General features: G+C 43.1%; 1 protein-coding gene across 6 annotated transcripts in view; it reads right to left on the reverse strand.

The window, feature by feature from the left end:
• Nucleotides 1-1,865: 1,865 nt before the first annotated feature.
• The window catches only part of cbarpb (CACN subunit beta associated regulatory protein b), a 161,419-nt gene continuing 139,967 nt past the window's right edge, over nt 1,866-23,317 (reverse strand). For 4 of the 6 annotated variants that reach the window (XM_055658880.1, XM_055658881.1, XM_055658882.1 and 1 more), the window contains 2 exons: nt 17,038-17,221; nt 1,870-4,394 (listed from right to left, as the gene is read on the reverse strand). In XM_055658880.1, the coding sequence (XP_055514855.1) occupies nt 3,137-4,394; nt 17,038-17,221 (1,442 nt within the window). In that variant the 3' untranslated portion in view covers nt 1,870-3,136. Of the gene's footprint in view, nt 4,395-17,037; nt 17,222-23,317 lie in introns of all 6 variants that reach the window. The other 2 variants (XM_055658883.1, XM_055658884.1) reach the window with 2 other exon arrangements.

Consider the following 23,317-nt stretch of genomic DNA (forward strand, 5'->3'; position numbering starts at 1 on the left):
CTCCCGAAGTACTTTCCCATGCAACCGCAGGAGGTGCAACATCTGTCCCTATACCTTCCCCCTTGACTCCGTCCAAGGACCCTGACAGAATTTTCAGGTGAGGCAGAGGTTCACTTGCACCTCCAACCTCATCGACTGCATCCGCTGTTCCAGGTGTGGACTCCTGTAAATTTTAACAATCAGGGCTACAGAGTTCTAAGCGAGACCAAGCGCAGGTTGGCGATCGTCTCGCTGAACACCTCCGCTCAGTCCGCCTAAACGTACCCGATCTCCTGGTTGCTCAACACTTTAACTCCCCCTCCCAATCCCACACTGACCTTTCTGTCCTGGGCCTCATTCAATGTCAGAGTGAGGCCCAGTGCAAATTGGAGGAATAGCACCTCATATTTCGCTTGAGTAACTTACACCCCAGTGGTATGAACATCGACTTCTCTAACTTCTCTAGCCCTTGCTTTCCCTCTCTCCATCCCCTCCCCCTTCCCAGTTCTCCACCAGTCTTAGTCTCCAACTACATTTTATCTCTGCACTGCCCACTCCCCTGGCATCAGTCTGAGGAAGGGTCTCGACCCGAAACGTCACCCATTCTTTCTCTCCAGAGATGCTGCCTGTCCCGCTCCAGCATTTTGTGTTTACCAATGAATTAATGGGTAATGAGCAGATTCAGCAACTAACACCCTGGTATTTGTGACTAAATATGACTTGAATACCCATAACTTTAGAAACCACCATGAGCGTTATTTACAAATGAACAAGAAGCATATCCGAAGGTACACAAAAATGCTGGAGAAACTCAGCGGGTGCAGCAGCATCTATGGAGCGAAGGAAATAGGTGACGTTTCGGGCCGAAACGTCACCTATTTCCTTCGCTCCATAGATGCTGCTGCACCCGCTGAGTTTCTCCAGCATTTTTGTGTACCTTCGATCTTCCAGCATCTGCAGTTCCTTCTTGAACACTCCTTCTGATATCCTATTGCCTGCTGCTTTGACAGAAGCAATGGCTAGGCTCCTGCTTCATCAGTTATGTAACTTCTTTTCTATTAATGAAAACAAATAAAATTGCAGGACTAGGAAGGAAAATGGGTGTCAACATATTATTATTTTGCAGCAAAACACAAAACAAAATGTGCAAAATGCAGTTCCTAACGCCAATCACTCAGATCTCTAAGAGGTTACAAAATGATTTTGTAATTTAACCCAACTCAAACCCTCAAACACATCAATGGTACGTACACTGTGAAACATGTTTGGTGTATTGTACAGAGCCTCTGGAGTGAATACGATATCTGACATAATAAGAAATGCATTGGCTTTCTGGAGAGCAAGAGAACAGTCTATATTCTTAAACTGTGCTGGATCTTGTTGAGACTAAGAAAGTAGTTCCGTGATGAAAATAATTCTTCAGCAAACACGGTTGTGTTTTCTTTCCAATGAGGTGAAAACAGAATTAACAGTGATGGCGACTTAACTCCAGTAGTAAATGCACAAAAATGTTTCTTACAAAGTCCGGTTAAATGTGGTCCATGTAGGGTATAGTTAATTTGAGAAAATCTGATTATCGCCAATTTGCTCAGAAGATCTCTTTTGACACTCTCTTTAAAATAGTAAATTAAACTGGAATAGCAGTTTGAAAAACTGCCATGATTTCAAGTCCTTTTTTAATTCTCAGTAAAAGCACAAGGCACAAAACTCAATTAGCTGGCAATTGTCAGATATTGGTTTTCATGATAAAAAGTATGTATGTGCGTGAGAGAGGGAGAGAGCAAAAGAGAAAGAGAGAGAAAGAGTGACATACAACTCCATTTGATACAAGGGTTTTGGCTTTCAATGTGCTATGTGATGCCGTTTGTTAAAGGACTAAACTTTGAGGTTTTTGCTTTATAGAACAAGTTCATTAGGATGTTACGCCAGCATTTTGTGTGTAAGGCTGGAGATGTAATTTTTTTTTCATTTGTTTGACCTTTTCTCCACTACTGTTCACCTGTTTATTCTGCCATTGCCCAAATCACAAACAAGTCATGCTAAACGATCTTTGTTTGAATGAGGAAATAATTTATTTCTTTTAGCAATGGAAACAGAAGAAAGTCAATGATATGATTGTTCAAGGCTGATTTTACAGATAAAAATAAAAAAACAGGAAAAGTGTTTTAAGAAGTTTCATATAGTACCACATAAATACTTTATAAAATTATGTTATATAATTATTTAGACCTGTGAATTTAGCCTAAATTCATCACATAGATATCTAGTCACTGGTATGTCTCGGCCACCAAGTTTGAAATTTCAGTGCAGAATGATTGGTAGGAAACCAATCTATTTGGAAATAAGACTTCCAAAATTAAAGTAATATGAGAAACACTTGTCATTTATTGTGCCCATCCCATCCACATACAGAATAGCATCGTCTGTTTTTTGTTTAATAATAATAATAATAAAACCAACAGCAGACATTTTTACATTTTGAAGAAACAAACAATGGTGTCTATCTTTTCATTTTAGGAATTGACATTCTAATTCACAGAATGTAACATGAAGTTATGATTGTAACTTAACACAAAATTGGAATGTCTTTGAAGAGGAAATTTATATTTAATACATTTCAACAAAAAAAAAGTTTCAAAGACGTTACTTGCATTGGTGGCGATGTTATGATGTGTTGTGCAATCCTGGGGGGATTTTTTTTTGAATGATATCCTTAGAATGAAAAGAGAACATGCAAATGGGAGTGATACAGCCAACTCTGGAAACAGGAAGCACTCGGTGTACAATGCTATTCATCTGGGGCTGATGCTATTTCTCAATATTAAAAACATTACAGGGTGTTCTGGAAACAAAATAACAGCCAAACAACTTGAATAGAAAAGCTTTCCCCAAAGTATCAACATCACTCCTTCGTTCTTTGTTTTTTTTTTTAAAAAAAAGCAAACTATTCTTCTACTAAAACATTTATACCTACGAGGGAATTAATGTTCCACGGACATCTAATCATTCTTTGATGGAGAAACACGAAGCATGTTGTGTACTGTAGCAGCAAACATTGTCTGTATTGGTCAGAAGTGACTAATAGTAAATGGGCAGCATCCACATGAGAAGTTTACAAAAAAAAGAAATCATGAGTCAACCCGTCACAAACAGTCGGCTAAACGGGACTGTGGTCTGGTGAAGCACATGAGACAGCTATCACATACTCGACACTCTCCTTTGATTTTTTAAGGTTGTTATACAGCCTGTCTTCGATGCTAGTGGTTAATTTGTCTTTCGGATCTGCCCCTATCATCTGAGGCCCATACCCGAAGTCTGTTGAGCTATTTGTCTCTGAGAAGCCACTAATATGGTCTAAAGGCTGCTGGAGGTCTGTTGTCTGTTCAGTCTGGTCAACGCCATTTCCTTGCTCTGCCGTCTCTTCCTCGATGATGTGGATCTTTTCCTCCAAGTCGGCGCCCGTACGCTCCGAGTCTTTAGCGGTGGGTGATGTGATCCGTTCCTGGCTACCGGCCTGCTCCTCCTCAGCGCTGCTCACGATGCGGGGCAGGGTGCTCTGGTAGCGGTGGTCGAGCGGGTAGTTCACGCTGTCGCCTCTCCGGAGGGGCATCCGGTGGCGCTCCAGGCCTGGCGGGTAGCGGAGGCCCGGGTCGCTGTATTGCTTGGTCCTCTGCCACTGCTTGCGCAGGTGGACGCGGGAGCGGTGCTTGGACTTGAGCGGAGAATCATCGAACTGGGGGTCGTGCCGGAGGAACTCGTTGAATAAGGCGTCGGTTTTCTCGTCAATGCTGTAGTCCCGCCTGTGCAAATAGTCTTTAGTTACAAACATTTGGCCGTAAGGTGACCACCCGATGGGGCTTTCTGCTTCACCCCCGGCGGCGCCTTCTTCCTCAATCTCCTCGCTCAATGTTTTTGCATCAAAACTTTCAAAGACAGTTCCTTTGCGTCCAGAACTTGTGAAGAACAACCTTTTCTCAGACGCCGTTTTGTCTTTGGTCCCACTTTCGCCGTCTGTCTTGAGAATCCTTTCCTCCAAGAGTTTGCTCGGTGCCTCTATGGATGCATAACCACTGTCCATCTGAAGGAGCTTCCTGGTGTTCGAATCGCTGTCGCTGCCCCGCTCGGAATCCACGCTGTCCTGCTTTGTCCCTCCTTTGTCCATGGGCATCTCCTCAAGACCATCTTCTTCGTCGCCCATGTCCTGGGAAAGAGCGCTGGGCGGCCCACCCGTCGAGCACACGCTCTCCGTGTCACTCCGCGCCGAATCCTTATCGTTGCTGCTCGGGTCCAATGATATGTAAAGCTCGAGAGAAGCTCGGAGTTCCCAGATATCCCGGTAGATCCTCTGATGATCAGAGCTCTCCCTCTTTTCAGCACTTTCACTCCCGCCTGGCAGAATCTCTGCCGCATCTAACCTGAAAGAAAACCAAGCTTATCTCAGGAAAATGTGGGACACAGCATCACAGCATTTACAAAAACTTAACTTCAATAAAGCTTGGTTTCTCGTCACGCTGCTAATTCCTTTGGGTTGCTTTGCTTGGCTTACATGCTGACCCTGCCCACTCACATCCATGGAATAACACAATCGCTGTGGCATAATAAGGAGGCTGTTCAGCCCATCGAGTCTGTACTAGCTCCAATTACAGCAAACAGGTCCGTCTCGTTCAAAGCCGTCCAAATAGTGTATTTTATGCATCCCAAATTCCAACCAGTGATCTACAAAACAAACACTTCCCCAAATGGAGAGATCCTTTCACTTTGCCCCATACTCTGATGTCAAACCAAATGTGGGGGCAGATTGATTTGTGTAAAAAACTAGACACTGCAATCTCTTGTGGGATGTTTTGCTGTAATGTCCAGTGTAATGCTCCAATGCCCAGCTACAAACCTGTTGAAGAAAGCTAAGAAGATGTACCCAATCTGGTTAATCCTTGGGGTTTCAATCTCTGCCACCAGTTTGGGAAGAAATATCTAACCTGGGCTAGCAGAGTCATAGTCAATCAGCAGGGAAACTGGCCATTCATCCCAACACATCCATGCCGACCATATAGATTAACCTTGTTGCCAATGTTTGGCCCATATCTCTCTAAACCTTCCCTATCCATGTAACTGACCAAGCATCTTAAATGCTGTTCATATACCTGCTTCAACTACCTCCTTTGGCAGTGTGTTTCATATATCCACAGCCCATGAGCAAAACGTTGCTCCTCGGGTTCATTTTAAATCTTTCTCCTCTCACCTTAAACATATACCCTGTGATTCTTGTTTCTTCTACACTGGGTAACACACTCTGCATTCACCCTATCTCACCCTCTCATGATTTTATACATCTCTATAAGATCTCTCCTCAGCCTCCTGTGCTCCAAAGAATAAAATCCGGCATGCCCAACATTTCCCTATTGCTCAGGTCATCGAGTCCTGGCATTAATTTAATTACAGTAAGTTTTGAATTGGACAGTGTGGAATTTAATTGGACAGTGTGGAAATAGGCCCTTCGGCCCAACTTGCCCACACCAGCCAACATGTCCCAGCTGCACTAGTCCCACCTGCCTGGGTTTGGTCCATATCATTCCAAACCTGTCCTATGCATGTACCTGTCTAACTGTTTCTTAAACGTTGGGATAGTCCCAGCCTCAACTACCTCCTCTGACAGCTTGTTGCATACACCCACCACCCTTTGTGTGAAAAAGTTACCCCTCAGATTCCTATTAAATCTTTTCCCCTTCACCTTAAATCTATGTCCTCTGGTCCTCGATTCACCTACTCCGAGCAGGAGACGTGTGCATCTACCCAGTCTATTCCTCTCATGATTTTATACACATCCTCGTCAATCTTCTCTGTACCCTTTCCTGCTTATTGACATCCTTCCTATAGCAGTGACCTGAACTGAACACAATACTCCAAATGTGGCCTCACCAAGGTCTTGTACAACAGGTATCGAGCAAATATCTATACGTTCTGTCACCCTATTTCTAACAGCAACTTTGCTTCTCTTCCTGTTCAGTAGGAAATTAGAAAACTGTGAAGAGATTGCCAGTAAGATTAATTGAACGTACACCATCCGTGTGGAGCACCTGAGGAATGATGTCAGTGGGAACTAGGCATTCTCCCTACTATACTTGCTCGAATCTCATGATGAAAACTCAGTGAAGCATGGATGATTCAAGAGGGCATTATGAACACAGTGTTTGGACTTTGCAGCACCTTTGATGGTACAGCCACGGACCCTCTGCTAAAAGGCATTTGTCTTGCACTTTGCTTTGAATTCAAGAACTGTTTAGCTGCAAGATGCAAAGGTCGATTTCCAACATGCTGAGCACTTCCAAATAATAGGCTGGTTAAAGTTTACAGCTGCTGTTTTTCAGATGCTTTGCATGAATGTGGATTAGCACAATACAGTTGACATAACTATTTACTCCTCTCGTACGACAGATTAAGTTTGGGAATGGCGACAGCAATAAAATAATGGAATGAAGTGAGACATTATTTCAATAACGAACATGAATTCAGTTTCTCTACTGTTCATCGTTGACCATCCTATGCGTTGTCATTAGGCTCTTGTATTACCACCACCAGCAGCTACTTTTATAAGTGCATTGTGTTTAGATTGCACACCCTCTTAGAATAAAATGAAAATATGTGGCTATCAGATGTGACACAATGGTGCAGCTGGTGGAGCTGTTGCCCAACTGAGACCCTGGTTCGATCCTGACCCTCTGGTGCTGTCTGAGTGGAGTTTGCACGTTCTCCCTGTGGGTTTCCTCCAGGTGCTCCAGTTTCCTCCCACATTGAGCATAGAACATGGAACAGTACAGCACAGGAAGTGGCCTTTCTGCCCACAATGTCTGTGCTGAACCTGATGCCAATATCAACATCCCAAAGATGCAAAGGTTTGTAGAAAATGGGCCTCTATAAATTGCCCCTATTGTGCAGGGAGTGGGTGTGAAAGTGAGATATCATAGGACTGTTTTGAATGGGTGATCAATAGTCAGCATTAACTCCGTGAGTCGAGGGGTCTGTTTCCATGCTGTATCGCTGAACTAAAAAATCATATTTCCAACCAGCCAATGATCAATTTATCAAATTAATTATTAAATGAATTAACAATTAACCATAAAAACATTTCCTTGTCATCGTCTGCTTTGACCAGTTGTTTTCACACCTTACCCATCCATATCTCTAGACGCCCCTTCCCCTGACTCTCAGTCTGAAACAGGGTCTCGACCCAAAACATCACCCATTCCTTCTCTCCAGAGATGCTGTCTGTCGCGCTGAGTTGCTCCAGCATTTTGTGCCTATCTTCAGTGTCAACCAGCATCTACAGTTCCTTCCGACACATGAATTTATTAAAGTTGTTTCACTGTTTAATCCATCAAACAAGGATAGAAATTCAGCCTCAAGTTATTGTGCGATGTAGTAATGTGCATTTTGAATGCTCGTATCTGAAATGTGGCTCTATTAAAATCAACGGAACTAAATGTTACCATGTTGAATTTGACATACACACTCGGTACGCTGCGTATTACTGGTCATTATAGAAAATGTGTTCAGAACGCAGAACAGTACAGTACAGCATAAGGTCCTTTGGCCCACAATATCTATGCCAACCATGATGCCAATCTAAATGAATCTCATGATCATCCACTTCATCCATACCCCTTCATTGTCTATTGTCATTCCATGCTCGTTTATATGTCTGTTTGAAAACCTCTTAAACACTGCAACCATATTTGTTCCCACCACCTCTCCAGGCAGTTTGTTCAAAGCACCCATCACACTCTGGTTAATGAAAAAATTATTTTGCAAAGTTCCTATAAACCACTGAATCCACGCATAGATTTGCTCCTTTTGTCCTTGAGTGGACCTACCCTTCCCATAGCCAGCCTCTTGTTCCTAATATATGTATAACATTTCTTTGCATTCCCTTTAATCCTACTTGCCATGATCTCTTTGGACAAGCTAGAGGCAGGAAACATGTTCCCGATGTTGGGGGAGTCCAGAACCAGGGGTTAGAGTTTAAGAATAAGGGGTAAGCCATTTAGAAGGGAGATGAGGAAAAACCTTTTCACACAGAGAGTTGTCAGTCTGTGGAATTCTCTACCTCAGAGGGCGGTGGAGGCTATTCTCTGGATGCTTTCAAGGGAGTGCTGGACAGAGCTCTTAAAGGTAGTGGAGTCAAGGGATATGGGGAGAAGGCAGGAACGGGGTACTGATTGTGGATGATCAGCTATGATCACATTGAATGGGGGAGTTGGCCCGAGGGCCAAATGGCCTACTCCTGCACCTGTTATCTATGGCTCTGCTAATTTCTTGTTAACTTTCTTTTCTGATTTCTTTATATTCATCAAGGGCCTTGTCTGATTTCAGCTTCTTAAACCTTACATATACTTTTCCTTTTTGACTAAAATTCCCAACCTTGTAACCATTTGTCTTTTGTCCTCACAGGAACATGATGGTCCCGGACGCTAATCAACTGGGCTTCAAATGATTTTAAAATAAAGAGCGTTTCTACCTTTATGACTCAGAACTGATTTGAATAGCCAGGTAGAAACACGAAACTGCAGATGCTGGTTTACCAAGGAAAGACACAAAATGCTGGAGTAACACAGCAGATCAGGCTGCACCTCCTGAGAACATGGATAGGTGGCAATTTGGGTCGGCACTCTTCTTCAGAATAGCAAAACATTGTCTTTGTTCTAAAGTGAGGCTTCTATGCCCCAGGAAACAGCCCGGTCTATCAGGCACTTACTTCAAAGCTAGAATGAAGGAAGCAGACAGAACCAGAATCGTGAAAGTCAAGAACTATTTATGTGACAACATCCCTGTATCTCTGTCATTCGTGCTAAAGGAACTTTTCAAACCAGATTCGTCTAATCAGCTATCTCCATACACATCACAACACTATAAGCTGGTTGCCATTGTCTTAGAGTTAAGTTTAGTTTAGAAAGACAGCGTGGATACAGGCCCTTCGGCCCCTGTGAGCCCACACTGACCATCAATCACCCGTTTACACTATTTCTATCTTATCTTATCTCTTCATCCACTCCATAAACATTAGGGGCAATTTTACAGAGGGCCAATTAGCCTCCAAACCCATGGGTCTTGGGGATGTGCGGGGAAACGCACACCGTCATAGGGAGAAAGTGTATGCTTCATATCGGCAGCAGCTGAGGTCAGGATTGATCTATGGCCGTCTATCTGCTGTGGCCATGTACTGCCCTAACTCAAGGATGACCAACGATAAACAAGTTCAAGGCTTAACCCTTGCAAGTGTTAGCTGCTATACTTGGTTCCTTGCATGCTTAGTTCTGATAGGGGATGCCCTGTCCAGAGCATTTTCACTCTTTACAAGATTGCATCCTGAGTGCAGATCAGTTTTTTCCTTTGCACACTTACAAGCCTCAAAAAGTAAATCAGCCTTGATAACACATGATGACCAAGGTGTCTTCCTGATGTTCGCCCCATTTGTTTACATTTGGCCTATATCCCTCTCAATCTCTTCTATCCTTATACCTTATACCTGTCCAAATGTATGGTGGATGCTGTTATTGTAGCTGCCTCAACTATTTCCTCAGGCAACTTGTTTCGTATACCCACATATAGTCTATGTGGACGTCTGCAAGGTCTTTGATAATGTCCTTATAGTAGGCTGGCTGTTGTGGAAGGCTGGATCGCATGGGATCCACGGCGTGCTAACTAACTGGATACAGACTTGATTTTTGTGGTAGGTGGTGGAAGGTTATTTTTCAAATTGGAGGCTTGTGACCAGTGGTGTGCCTAATGCTGGGCACACTGATTGTTATCGATTATCAACAATTTGGCTGAGAATTTAAAAGGCGTGATTAGTAAGTTTGCAGCTAAGCTGGAAAGAGTACAGAGAAGATGTACAGGAATTTTGCCAGGATTTGAGGACCTGAGATTCAGTACGAGATTGGGCAGATGAGACTGATCTTGTAGAGGCATTTAAAGTTATGAGGGGAATAGATAGGGAGAATGCACTGAATCAATCTCCCAGAGTAGGGGAATCAAGAACTAGGAGGCAGAAATATACGGTGAGATGAGAGAGATTTAATAGTCAAGTCAATTCACTTTTATTTCTATAGCACATTTAAAAAACAACTCTCGTTGGCCAAAATGCTTTACGTTGGTGGAGGTACTAACGTTATACAACAGTGGTTCATAGATTAAGTACATACATAAATACATATATATAGCCCTCCCTCAGAGGACGACAAGAAAAGCTTGAGAGTAAAGATGAGTTTTAAGTCTTGACTTAAAGGAGTCGATGGAGGGGCAGTTCTGATGGGAAGAGGGATGCTGTTCCACAGTCTAGGAGCTGCAACCGCAAAGGCACGGTCGCCCCTGAGCTTATGCCTAGACCGTGGGATGTTCAGTAACCCCAAGTTGGCCGATCTGAGGGACCTGAAGGTGGTGTGGTGGGTAAGCAGACTTTTGATGTAGGTGGGGGCTTTGTAAAGATAAAGGAGGAAATTTATTCGGAACCGCACAGGGAGCCAGTGGAGAGAGGCCAGAATCGGGGTGATGTGGTCCCTTTTTCTGGTGCCCGTCAGGAGTCTCGCTGCGGCGTTTTGGACCAGTTGCAGGCGGGACAGGGAAGATTGGCTGATGCCATTGTAAAGGGAGTTGCAGTAATCGAGGCGGGAGGAGATAAATGTGTGGATGATCTTTTCGAGGTCATCAAACTGGAGGAATTGTTTTATTTTAGCTATTGTCCGAAGCTGGAAGAAGCTAGCTTTTACCACGGCATTGACTTGTTTGTCAAATTTCAATGCTGAGTCAAATATCACGGCAGAGTTTTTGATGTGAGGTTTGAGTAATGGGGTAAGGCCTCCAAGGCTGCCTGCTATCGTTTTGATTGAGTCCAAGTGGCCGAAAAGGATGACCTCAGACTTACTCTCGTTTAGTTGGAGGAAGTTCTGGGCCATCCAACACTTTATATCCTCGAGGCAGTGGATAAGGTTAAGTAGATTTGGTCGGTTTTTGGGCTTCAGGGGGAGATAGAGTTGTGTATCGTCTGCATAGCAATGGAAGGAAATGCCATGCCTTTGAATGACTTGGCCTAAGGGGAGCATATACAGGGAGAAGAGAATGGGGCCTAGGATGGTACCTTGTGGAACCTCGCAGCAGAGGCTAGCTGGGGAGGAGAAAGAGTTGCCCATGTTGGTAGAGAAACTCCTACCTTTGAGGTAGGAGATGAACCAGCTCAGGGCAGTGCCATCAATACCAACCCCATACCGAAGACGGTCAAATAGGATAGTGTGGTCGACAGCATCTAATGCTGCGCTGAGGTCGAGAAGGAGCAGGATTGCCGGAGTCAACGGTGAGCAGTAGGTCATTATGTACCTTCAACAAGGCAGACTCTGTGCTGTGGTGGGACCTGAAACCTGATTGGAAAATTTCCAAGATAGTATAGTATCCAAATAGGAACCTGAGGGGCATGTTTTTTACAGACGGTGGTGGATATGTAGAATGAGCTGCCAGAAGTAGTACTTGAGGCAGGTACTAAAACAGTGGCACAGTGGTAGAGTCACTGCCTTGCAGCCAGAGATCCAGGTTCAATCCTGACTACGGGTGCTGTCTGTATGGAATTTGCACAGTTTCTCTGTGACCATGTGGGTGCTCCGGTTTTCTCCCACATTCAGAGATATGCAGGTATGTAGGTTAATTGGCTTCTGTAAATAGTCCCTAGTATGTGGGAAAGAACTAGTGTATGGGTGAATGCTGGTCGGTGTGGACTCAGTGGGCTAAAGGGCCTGTTTCCACGTTGTATCTTTAAACTAAGCTAAACTAAAACATTTACAAGATAATTGGACAGTTCGTGGAGCGGAAACGATTAGCGGGATATGGGACAAATATGGATAAATGGGACTAGCTTGCCTTGGCATCTTGTTCGGCATGGACGAGTTGGACCGAAGTGATTGTTTTCCAGCTGTGACTCTATCTATTATCATTGCTGGCCTACATTCAGCTAACAAGAAATGTCTTCCCATCAAAACCAATGGTGTCAGTTTTCCCATTCTCCCAAGTGATTTAAGGACCATTGAGAAGGGTCTCGACCCAAAACCTCACCCATCCCTCTCTCCAGAGATGCTGCCTGTCCCGCTGAGTTACTCCAGCTTTTTGTGTCTATTTTAGGATTAGCGAGACTTTCATCGAGAATCCTGGAATAAATCTACAGACAGCCCACGGGGTCCAACCCAGCGCCGTCTGGTTAGAAGGCAGCCAGTTCCACTCACGAACCACACTGTGGTCAGAATGCAAATGACTACATTTGCATACTGAAATTATTGATATCCAAATTAAATTCAATGAACTCTTTGTTGTCAGCATCACAAAGAAAGTGTATATGGAAAGTAAATGAAAAACAGAAACTTTACAATTATTAAAGGATTACATAAAAATGTGAATATAAACCTCGGCATACTTTCCAGCGAGTGCTTTCCTTGAGAATCGAGTTTGCTTTACAAATAAGGAATAGTTTCGCTTTTGGCCCACTCCATGTATAATTAATGCTTCAAAGTTTCAGAATTTTAATTGCAGCTTCCATTCTGTTTTTTCTTCAGCAAAGTTTAACAAAAACATGAATGAAACCATAAATATTTGAATACTCTCCTGCTGTTGCTGAATGTGAAGCATGTCTGTGGCCTACTTTCAGCTGCGCCAGTTTTACATTCACAACATCTGACAAGACTTGAGTGAGTGCAGCGGTAAAGTGTGCTGGATGCTTCCCTGCATTTTGATGCCTTTGCTCATTTTATTCCTGACCACAAAAATAGATGAAGCTCCTGCTCATTATTTTGACAAGTAAACTTGCATTGCGGCACTGCAGGGTATACTGATTCACAAGTCATTCAGATACAAGGAATTGCAGAAACCAAAAGACTCTTCCAAGGATCCAAACCTGAAACCATCACCTGTCCATTCCCTCCTGTGTGACCCGACCCGGAACATCACGTATCCATGTCCTCCAGGGTGCTTGAGGTTGTACGTTCTTCCCCGTGACCCGCGTGGGTTTTCCCGGGATCGCCAGTTTCCTCCCACACTCCAAAGACATACAGGTAAATTTGCTTGGTACAATTGTAAATCACCCCAAGTGTGTGTGGGATATGGTAAGTGTGCGGGGATCGCTGGTCGGCGCGGACTTAGTGGCCCAAAGGGCCTGTTCCTGCGCTGTATCTCCAAACTAAACTAAACTAAACCCATGAAACTATCTACAGTACCGTTGCTGGCTTGTCCACAAGTTTGAAATGCACTGCTGGAAGAAACTGCCATTTTTTCTGAAACTGCTCCATGGCTGAATCATGTTGAGATGCACCTCAAACATATAGATCCCACATGCAATACCTGACTGCAGTTTGTAAAGGTGGTTTACAGATTATTAGCAAAAACTACCTTACAGACACATTTATGTACAAATAACGAGAACTAGCTTGGGATGCATGCACACTGAATAACGCTTCTGAAATTTGGTGCATTGATTCTCACAAGCAGAGTTCATCACTCCTTTGTTACCAGATCGCCTGCTTAGCCTATTCAACAGAGGACAAATATTTATCTTCTAGATTTCAGAAGTTAGCAGGAACCACGGAATCATGCCATACTTCAATATTACTGTTATCCGGAGTGTATCTGATCTCATCCCAGGCAGATTCCGAATTGTACTAAGCCTGAAAATAATGAGACAACACCCAAGAAATGGAAGGTTGTTCTGCTCATTGGTCACTGTAAATTGACTCAAGTGTGTAAATGAACGGTGAAATTTGGTTGGGAGGTTGAGAGTTGGTGGAAACGTAATAACGGACATTAGAGCAGGATTACTGTAAATGGGAACTTGATGGTTTGCACAAAGAGTCCATTTCCATGCCTTATCTCTTGACGACTCTATACATTTCCACCTGTACCCATTCAGACTTTCTGTGGGGTGGCCATGAATGGCCCAGCCTTCTCCCGGAACTGAGCTCACAGTCTAGCCAGAACAATGACTGAGGTTGACGTTAGCCTTTTGCTGAAGTTCAGTGCAAAATCTCCTTCCCTGTGGTAGTATTCTATTTCACGTCTCAAGGACACTAAATTTTATGACACATTGGGTGGAGTAAAATAATTCATGCTTAAAGTACCGCTGATGTGGCAAACTGTCTCAAGGTTCTTCACAGCTCCACTAAACTGGATTTAACAATGACACATGTGAGAAGGAGATAACCCCCCAAGAGGTTGGTCAAAAGATAGGTTTAATGGAATGACTAAAACAGTGATCCAAAGGCAGAGAGATTCAGAAATAGAATTCCAAACCTTAAGACCTTCACAGCTGGCATTCTCTCTGTTAAAATTAGAATAAGTCTATTTGGAGACAATGAAAAGGCCAGAATTGAGGGAACTTAAATATCTCAGAGGGTTAAACATCTGAAGGAGATTACAAACATGGGGGGGGAGGATAAAACCATGGAGGATTTGAACACAAATGTGAGAACTTAAGCGTCTAGAAATTCCCTAATCAGATTTTGGATACTGAGAGGATCAGGATGTGCTCAAAACTTCCTTTGAAAAAAGCCAACATTCTCACTGAAACTCAGGAATCCCACGCCCATAGCTACTCAAAGTGACGAATGATCAATGGGGTTGGCACTGAGAAGATTACACCCATACACGCATGCACAGCGTACCTGCAGAAAGCATATGCGGTGACAGGGAGAAGGTAAAACTCCATTCAGACGGCACCCATAGTCAGGATCGAACCTGGGTCTCTGGCGCTGTAAGGCACCAACTCTATTGCTGTGCCACTGTGCCGCCCATGAGAAATTACAGATGCTGAATTTTTTTAGTTTAGTTTAGAGATACAGCGCGGAAACAGGCCCTTCGGCCCAACGGTCCGCGCCGACCAGCAATCCCTGCACACTAACACTATCCTACACTCACTAGGGACAATTTTTACATTTACCAAGCCAATTAACCTACAAACCCTTACGTCTTTGGAGTGTGGGAGGAAACCAAAGAACTCGGAGAAAACCCATGCAGGTCACGGGGAGAACGTACAAACTCCGTACAGACAGCATCTGTAGTCGGGATCGAACCCGGGTCTCCGGCGCTGCGTTTGCTGTATGGCAGCAACTCTACCGCTGCGCCACCGTGACCGCCCTTAATCTTAAGCAAAACATAATGTGCTGGAGTAACTCAGCGGGTCAGACTTCTTCCAGTCTGAAGAAGTCTCCCGACCCAAAATGTCACCCATCCATTTGCTCACAGCTGCTGCCTGACTCCAGCACTTTGTGATTTGCTAACTTTGGAATTGGTGTTGAACGCAGAGCTAAGTCTGAATTAGTGCATCTCCAACTTCCAAACTAGGAGTTAATTTTCCAACATCGTCCGGAGAATTAACTGTTTGATTATTATCAAACTGGCTGCACTTTTGCAACTGAAATGCACTGCAACGCTTGGGCAATTCATTTACCCCACAAATCTATTCAGTTAAAAACTGCAGGGCTGAGGGTTGGAGAGTCGGGGATAGATTTGTGATGTGATATTCTGAATGCACTCCATACGTGAATACAATGTTCATCACAATCAATGCCTCTGCGTATTATTTAGTATTTTGCAGACCACGATAAGCATACTTTATATAAAATGATGAATAATATATGGACGTGCTTTGTCAAGGAATGAAGAATTCCAATCTTATTGTAATGCTGTAAAAATACTTGAAAATACGTTAACACTATCAGTTAACCTCTATGGTTAAATTAGACTTCAAATGGTAATATCTGCTGTTTACTGCAATATATTCTCTTTTTCATCATATTTATAAAACCATTGCAATAAATTTCTGTGAAATATTATCTGCAGTGCAGATCCCAAGGGAACACCCATGCCCTTAACAAAAATCTGTAAGAGTTATAATCTTTTAACTGAAATAGAAAGAATATTTGGCAGAATCTGTCACCAGATGTTTGCAATCCTGCCCAGGATTTATTTTCTGCACGGCCCTTGCACATTGCTTAATACTCAGAGTTCGACCAAAAGAGTACATTCTTATCTTCTCAAGTGCATATGATTATTCAGTGATGTTTAACAGACAATGATTTTTTTTTAAAGTTCCTTTTCACGTTGAATAAGTTAAAGATAATTGAATGCCCTTGAGATTCAAAACATAGTGAGGGTGAATTTGAATATGTGCGAAGAGGCAGCCAATTGTATTTAGTTAGGAGCACCCCAATGCCCCAACATTTTACGCACAAATTCAAAATGATCCTCAAGATGATATAATCATTACACATAAATACTAACTCAAGCAGTAGATCAGATTGCTCTCTGCAGTAATTTTAGACATTGATATCTAGAAATACATTCAGTTGAGAATCTGAGTGGTTCTGAGCACAAGCATCACACTGATCTGTTCAGTTTAATAACTATGTATACTTACATGTACACACCGTTTGCACACATGATATAAAGGTGCTTAAACACATAGCCACATGAACACACGTGTGGACACACATACCTAGGGACTCACACATATGGGGTTGCACACACATGCGGACATACATACCTGTGAACACATCCAGGGACACACAGATATTCACAAGGACACACACACACAGACACACGTACGCATGGGCACACACCCTCAGACGTGGTTACACATATGCGTGGACACAAGCGGATGGACACACACGTGTGAACACATGGCCACGGGCAAACACATGCGGTGCACGCGCTGGGAGACACACACACGTGCAGACATATACGCAGACACACACACACACACACACATATCTGGGCACATACACATGGACACACAAATGGAGAAACACACACACATGCAGACACACACGTGGGCATATACCCACAGGCAAACACGTGCTGACATACACGCTAGAAGACATATACATGCAGACACACACATGCAGATGAACACAAACATGCGGACACAAGTTTCACTTGTACATGGTTATTATTTCTTACAATAAGTAATCTTAACTCAAGTCAGCAAAAAGCAAAACGATAATATTTTCATTCATTAAATCATAACTGAGTGAACAGTACCTGGCAACTGATGAAGGCGGACTGGAGGGGGGCTGTGTGAATGAGGTTGGAGGGGGGCAAAAGGTGATGTCATCAGTGTGGGCGATGTACTGTATGATGTCGGTCTGGTGAGGATCCTGGTCTTCATGCTCCATGCTCTCACTGGCTGCTCGCTGTCGATGGAACTGGTGTCTCTTTGGGGAGCCTAATAAACACAACATTCTCGATTAGCGAGAACCAAATGGATACGCGAAAGATCTTTGGGTGAACTTGGTGAACGACGTCAACGGGAATTTCTCAGGAATACCAGAGAGGATTATTTAAAATAATTCAGGGAAGGACTCCTCTTTGGTTGCTGATGAAAACATGTGCAATCATTGTCCACTGGTTTTTCTCACTTCCTGTATATTCATAAGTTCCTGACTTCTAGGAGCTGAATTAAACCATTCGGCCCAACAAGTCTACTCTGCCATTTAATTATGGCTGATTTATCTTTCCCTCTCAACCCCATTCTTATCCTTCGCCCCATAACCCCTGACATCTGCACTAATCAAGAATCTGTCAATTTCCGCCTTAAAAATATCCATTGACTTGACCTCCACAGCCCTCCGTGGCAATGTGTTCCACAGATTCAGATCCAAAGGGAAGTAAATGAGTGAACTTTAGCACTATCGGTCAGTGATTTTCTTTCTGCATAGCATTAGTCATTTAAGATTTGGTTTCTTCATGTTATTTTCAACATTTTTCCTTGTACCAGCACAGATTAATAATCCTTCAAGAAAGACAGACACAAAACTGCTGGAGTAGCTCAGCAGGTCAGGCAGCATGTGTGAAGAAATGGAATAGGTAACGTTTTGGTCAGAACCCTTCCTAAGACTGAAATATAGAATGGGGGGTGGAAGGCGGGGCGGGGGGGGGGGGGGGGTTAGAAACTGGGGGTAAGAAAAAATGATGGCCGGCAACAGATGACCTCAGGTAGGCTGGAGTCAATAATGGCCCTTTGTTGGGTGCGGTGACGTGCTAACGAGAGATACCAAACTCCGCTATAGTATCTTTAGATATAACAATGCAAACAGTGGAACTGATCGGATGACTAGGGTGGGGAGATGGGAAGAGGGGAGGGAGGGAATGCAGGAGTTATTTGTACTGAGAGAAATCAGCATTCATAATCGCTGGGTTGTAAGGGTTGTAATATCAATTGCTTCCTTAATATGGTTTTGCTTATTGTCATTATGTATTTTTATATTCAGGGAGTTCTGAACCATTTATATGTAAATAAGGAGGCGTTAAATGTTTCTGAACACGTAAGTGTGGATAAATCGCCAGGGCCGGATGAGATCCATGTCAGGATGTGATGGGAAACAAGGGAAGAAATTGTCGGGTCCTTGACAAGAGATTTTTGCATTTTCATTAACCACAGATAAGGAACAGGAAGGCTGGAGGGTAGTTAGAAGACACAAATAACTGGAGTAGCTCAGCACGCTTTGGAAGCATCTCAGGAGAACATGGATAGGTGACATTTCAGGTCGGGACCCTTCTTCAGACTGAAGAAGGGTAGTTAATGTCAATACTTTACTTAAGAAGGATGCAGGTTTAAGGCCAATAGCTGCAGGCCAGTTAGCCCTTACTTATGTGCAATGGAAATTATTGAAGAAAATCCTAAAGACCACGATTTCATTTGGAAAGGTGGGGACTAATAACCGACAGCATTGGTTTGTGAGAAGGAATTCCTGTCTCATTCATTTCATTGAGATTTTTGAGAAGGTAACCAAGGAGACTGTCGAAGGCAGGGTGATAGATCTGGTCTACATAGCCTTTAGTAAGACATTTCACAAGGTCCCACTTGGTGGGCTGGTCCAGATGATTAAAGCAATTGGGATCAAAATAGACTTCTATGGAGTGAATGCAGAGAGAATCTTTCCACGTGGGAGAATCTGGGATCAGAGGGCGTGGCCTCAGAATAAAAGGACGCACCTTTAGAATGGAGATGAGGAAGAATACCTTTAGTCAGAGGGTGGTGAATCTGCGGCATTCATTGCCACAGCCGGCAGTGAAACACAAGTCTTTGGGTATTTCTAAGACGGAGATTTGACCGATTCTGGAATTTGTAAGGGCTGTCAAGGGGAGAAGGCAGGAGGATGGGGTTCAGAATTAAGGATAGACAGCCAGGTTAGGGAGTAATATGAGGGGAATGAACCTTCTTTACTCAGAGAGTGGTCAGAGAGTGGTAGCGGTGTGGAATGAGCTTCCAGTGGAAAAATTTGTGGTGTTAGGAGGCAAAAGGTTCACTGTGGCATCATTTAAAATTCAAGTCTGGATTGGCATATGGATGAGGAGGGATGTGGGAGGGTTATGGTATGATACATAAACAGGTGGGACTAATGGGAAAAAAAATTTAGTTCGGTTTTATTTCTTGAACTCACTGCCGAGTAGAAGGATATAATTCAGCAAGACAAGAATAAGAAGAATTTATAAGTTTATATGGAAAATCATATTCGTGTCAATAGAGCAACGCCAATCAAAGGATGGGGTTTGCAATGACGTTTTATGATTAGATTTTCTTCATGGTTTTTAATGTAAACAAGGTATTCAGTCGTTGTCTCTGTACTGTACACCTGCAATTTCGTTGTTTCTGTACAGTGTAGTCACTGGGTGCATGACAATTAAAATTGAATCTGAGTCTGAGTAGATTCGATGGGCCGAATGACCTACCTCTGCTCCTATGACCTCTGAACCTATGATCCCAAGTGCGCTGGCTAATTGGATCCAAAATTTGTTTGGTGTTAGGAGGCAAAAGGTGACTGTGGTGAAATGTTTTACTGATTCAAAGTCTGGGAGTTGTGGCCTATATGGGGATTGATGTTGGGATCTTTGCTGTTTTTGATACATAAAATCACTTGGGTGTTAATGTAAGAGATATGATTAGTAGGTTTTATTTCTTGAACTCACTGCCGAGTAGAAGGATATAATTCAGCAAGACAAGAATAAGAAGAATTTATAAGTTTATATGGAAAATCACTTATTCGTGCAATAGAGCAACGCCAATGTTCAAACTAAGAAATTGCAATGACGTTTTATATTAAGGATTTCCTGTTATTTGGGTCTTTAGGTAAACAAGGTAATCTTCAGTCAGCCGAGAATATTACATTAATGTATTTCTGCAATCCTTCAATCTTTCTTAATTTCCTTTCTCAGTGTAGTCAATGGGTGCAGGAGTAGGCCATTTGGCACTTCGAGCCAGCACCGCCATTCATTGGAGGAGCAGCACCTCGCTTGGGCAGCCTGCACCCCAGCGGTATGAACATTGACTTCTCTAATTTCAGGTAGTCCTTACTTTCTCCTCACCTTCTCAGGCAGTGTCTCAATAAAAACACACACTGGCTCCACCCTTCTTCACATTTCTCCATTTTCTCTCCCCCCCCCCCCCCCCCCACAGAGTTCCTCAGTCTGAAGAAGGGTTTTGGCCCAAAACTTCTCGCTGATTGGAAATTTATAATATACAAATGCATCACCCCATGGACATGTTCTCCCTTGGCTTTTGTCAAAATCCCAGAATTTGAGGTTTACTTTTGATTTCCCAGTAGATAATACCGCACTGACTTACTATTTTGGTTTTATTGACAACTGTGTTTAGGCCATGACTATAGAATTCCCTCCCTACACCCCCAAAGCTATCTTCTTCCATGCTGAACTTCAAACTCAAATATCCCACTCTGTTTTTTTGACAAACTTCCTGTCACCCTTTTGTAATTCTATTTTACAATCTATGTTCTGTCCTGTTGCAACTTTACCATAAGACATTGAAGCAGAATTAGGCCATTCGCTTATCGAGTAATTAATGTAAACCAGTTTAACTCCCTGCCTGCTTTTCAGCTCGACACAGTTTTTGAAAACTCTGGCAAGAATTCATTTTCTGTAATCCTTGCCAGTGTTGAGAACAAGCTTGATTGCACATGTGGTTGGCCAAAATTGTAAAAATTTCTTGGATATTCATGACTCATTCTAGTTTCGCAGTGCATTGAAAACTGAGAGAAGTAAATTCCAAATTATGCTGCGTGTCTAGGAAACATTGCCAGGAATAGTGCGCTCTCCATAACACAGAGAAGCCTGGAGTGACAAGAGACATTTAGGTAAGTACAGGTGTATTTTCGTCTCCATAACAATCTTACAGCCTCAGTCCCTAAAGCTCAAACAAGTTATTTTGTGTGTTTTAATGTGTTTTAATGTGTTAGTTGAATTGAAATTCCTCAGCTGCTATGATGGAATTTGAATGCTCTACTCCAGATCAATAGCCAAGTCTTCCAAATGCCTTATTTAACTTCTATACTAGCACATCTATTGCAACCAGATCAGTCTCAAAACGAACATTTGCACATTAAATGGGAAACTATCAACACTTCAGAGAAGGTTCTGTCTATGTCACACAAAGTGTGTGATTGGATCTGAAAGGAATACCTTACAGTAACTGAAAGGTGTCACGTTTCCCAAGGACTAATTCACAAACTTTGCCATTCATAGTGTGTTGTACAAATGGGAGGTCAAAGTTTAACATGATTGCCTGGAACACGGTGGCACAGCGGTAGAGTTGCTGCCTTACAGCGCCAGAGACCCGGGTTCGATCCTGACTGCGGGTGCTGTCCGTGCAAAATTTGTACATTCTTCCTGTTACCTGGGGGGGGTTTTCTCCGAGATCTTCGGTTTCCTCCCACACCCCAAGGACATACAGGTTTGTAGGTTAATTGGCTTGGTATAAATATAAATTGCGTAGGATCGTGTTAGTGTGTGGGGATCGCTGGTCGGTGCGGACTAGATGGGTCAAAGGGCCTGTTTCCGTGCTGTGTCTCGAAACTAAACTAAGCTAAATCACAATGTTGCCTTAGTGAGTGCACTGCCATTAGGTTAACACCTCACACAGGAACAGGCCCTTCAGCCCACAATGTCTAGGCTGAACATGATGCCAATATAAACTAATATAATCTGCCTGCATATGATCCATATCCCTCAATTCACTGCATATCCACATGCCTGTCTAAAAGCCTCTTAAATAGCGCTATCACATCTGCCTCCACCACCCTCCATTACAATGCGTTCCATTAACCCACCCCTCACCGCTTCTTTAAACTTTGACATTTCCAGAAAAAGGATCTGACTATCAGGTCTCCCCTTAACCTCTGGCGCTCCAGAGGTTACATTGCAAGTTTGTCCAACCTTTCCTCATAGTCAATACCATTTACATCCTTCTGGTAAATCTTTTCTGCACCCTCTCCAAAGTCTCCACATCCTTCCTGTAATTGGGTGACCAGAACTGCACACAATCTGCAAATGTGGCACAATTACAGTCCTATAAAGCTCCAACATGACTTCCGGACTCTTATACTCACGCCCTGACAAATAAAGGCATGCATACCATAGGCCTTCTTTATCACTCTATTTACTATGTTAGGGGAGCTATAGACTTGGGCCCCCAAGAATCCTCTGTACATCAATGCTGTTAAGGATTTGACCATTAACTATATACTTTCCCCTCATGCTCAACTTCCCAAAGTGCAACATCTAACACTTGCTCAGATTAAACTCCATCTGCCATTTCTCCCCTCGTTTCGGTACCTGATCTGTATCCCAATTTGTAAATCTGAAGTGATGCAAAGGAAACTATGCACTACTCTTCTTGTTGATATCACATTGAAGGATATTTACGGTCGGGGAAATCTGGCAACATTAAAATGCAGCAACCCCACGAAGAAAGTGACATTTGTCTGTTTCAAATGAGGGCCTACCTACCACTGCAGATCAGCTCTACTGAACTTGAGGGTTCTCATGAAGAAAGATCTATGACCATTTTCTCCTCCCACCTCATCACTCTAACACTGTCAAACACACCACCAAACACAGGAACATCGGGCCTCCGTAGAGGCAATAGTGGAGGCCTCAATAGGCCTGACTTTGGGAGAACTGGGGATGGGGACTGGATATTGTGCCTTCCCCCACAGTGGTAACCATTGTGGGGGGATGATTTTTGTGTGTAAGTGATTATTTTAGTTTGTGTCCAAGATGGCTGTCGGAAGGGAGAGTGTACGCTGGCGCGGTTTAGCTGCCGCTGCTCTCTCTTCACATTGTGTTTTTGATTTTTTTGTCTTTGGATCGAATTCTGTCTTTAATTTGTGTATTGGTGATGTCTTTACTATTTATTTTACTCCGATTATATGTTTTTTACTCTTGTTAAATTCTGTAAGGTATCCTTGAGACTTTTGAAAGGCACCCACAAATAAAATTTATTATTATTATTATTATTATTATTATT

Source organism: Leucoraja erinacea, chromosome 29 (genome assembly GCF_028641065.1).
Source record: "Leucoraja erinacea ecotype New England chromosome 29, Leri_hhj_1, whole genome shotgun sequence".
NCBI classification, from domain to species: domain Eukaryota; kingdom Metazoa; phylum Chordata; class Chondrichthyes; order Rajiformes; family Rajidae; genus Leucoraja; species Leucoraja erinaceus.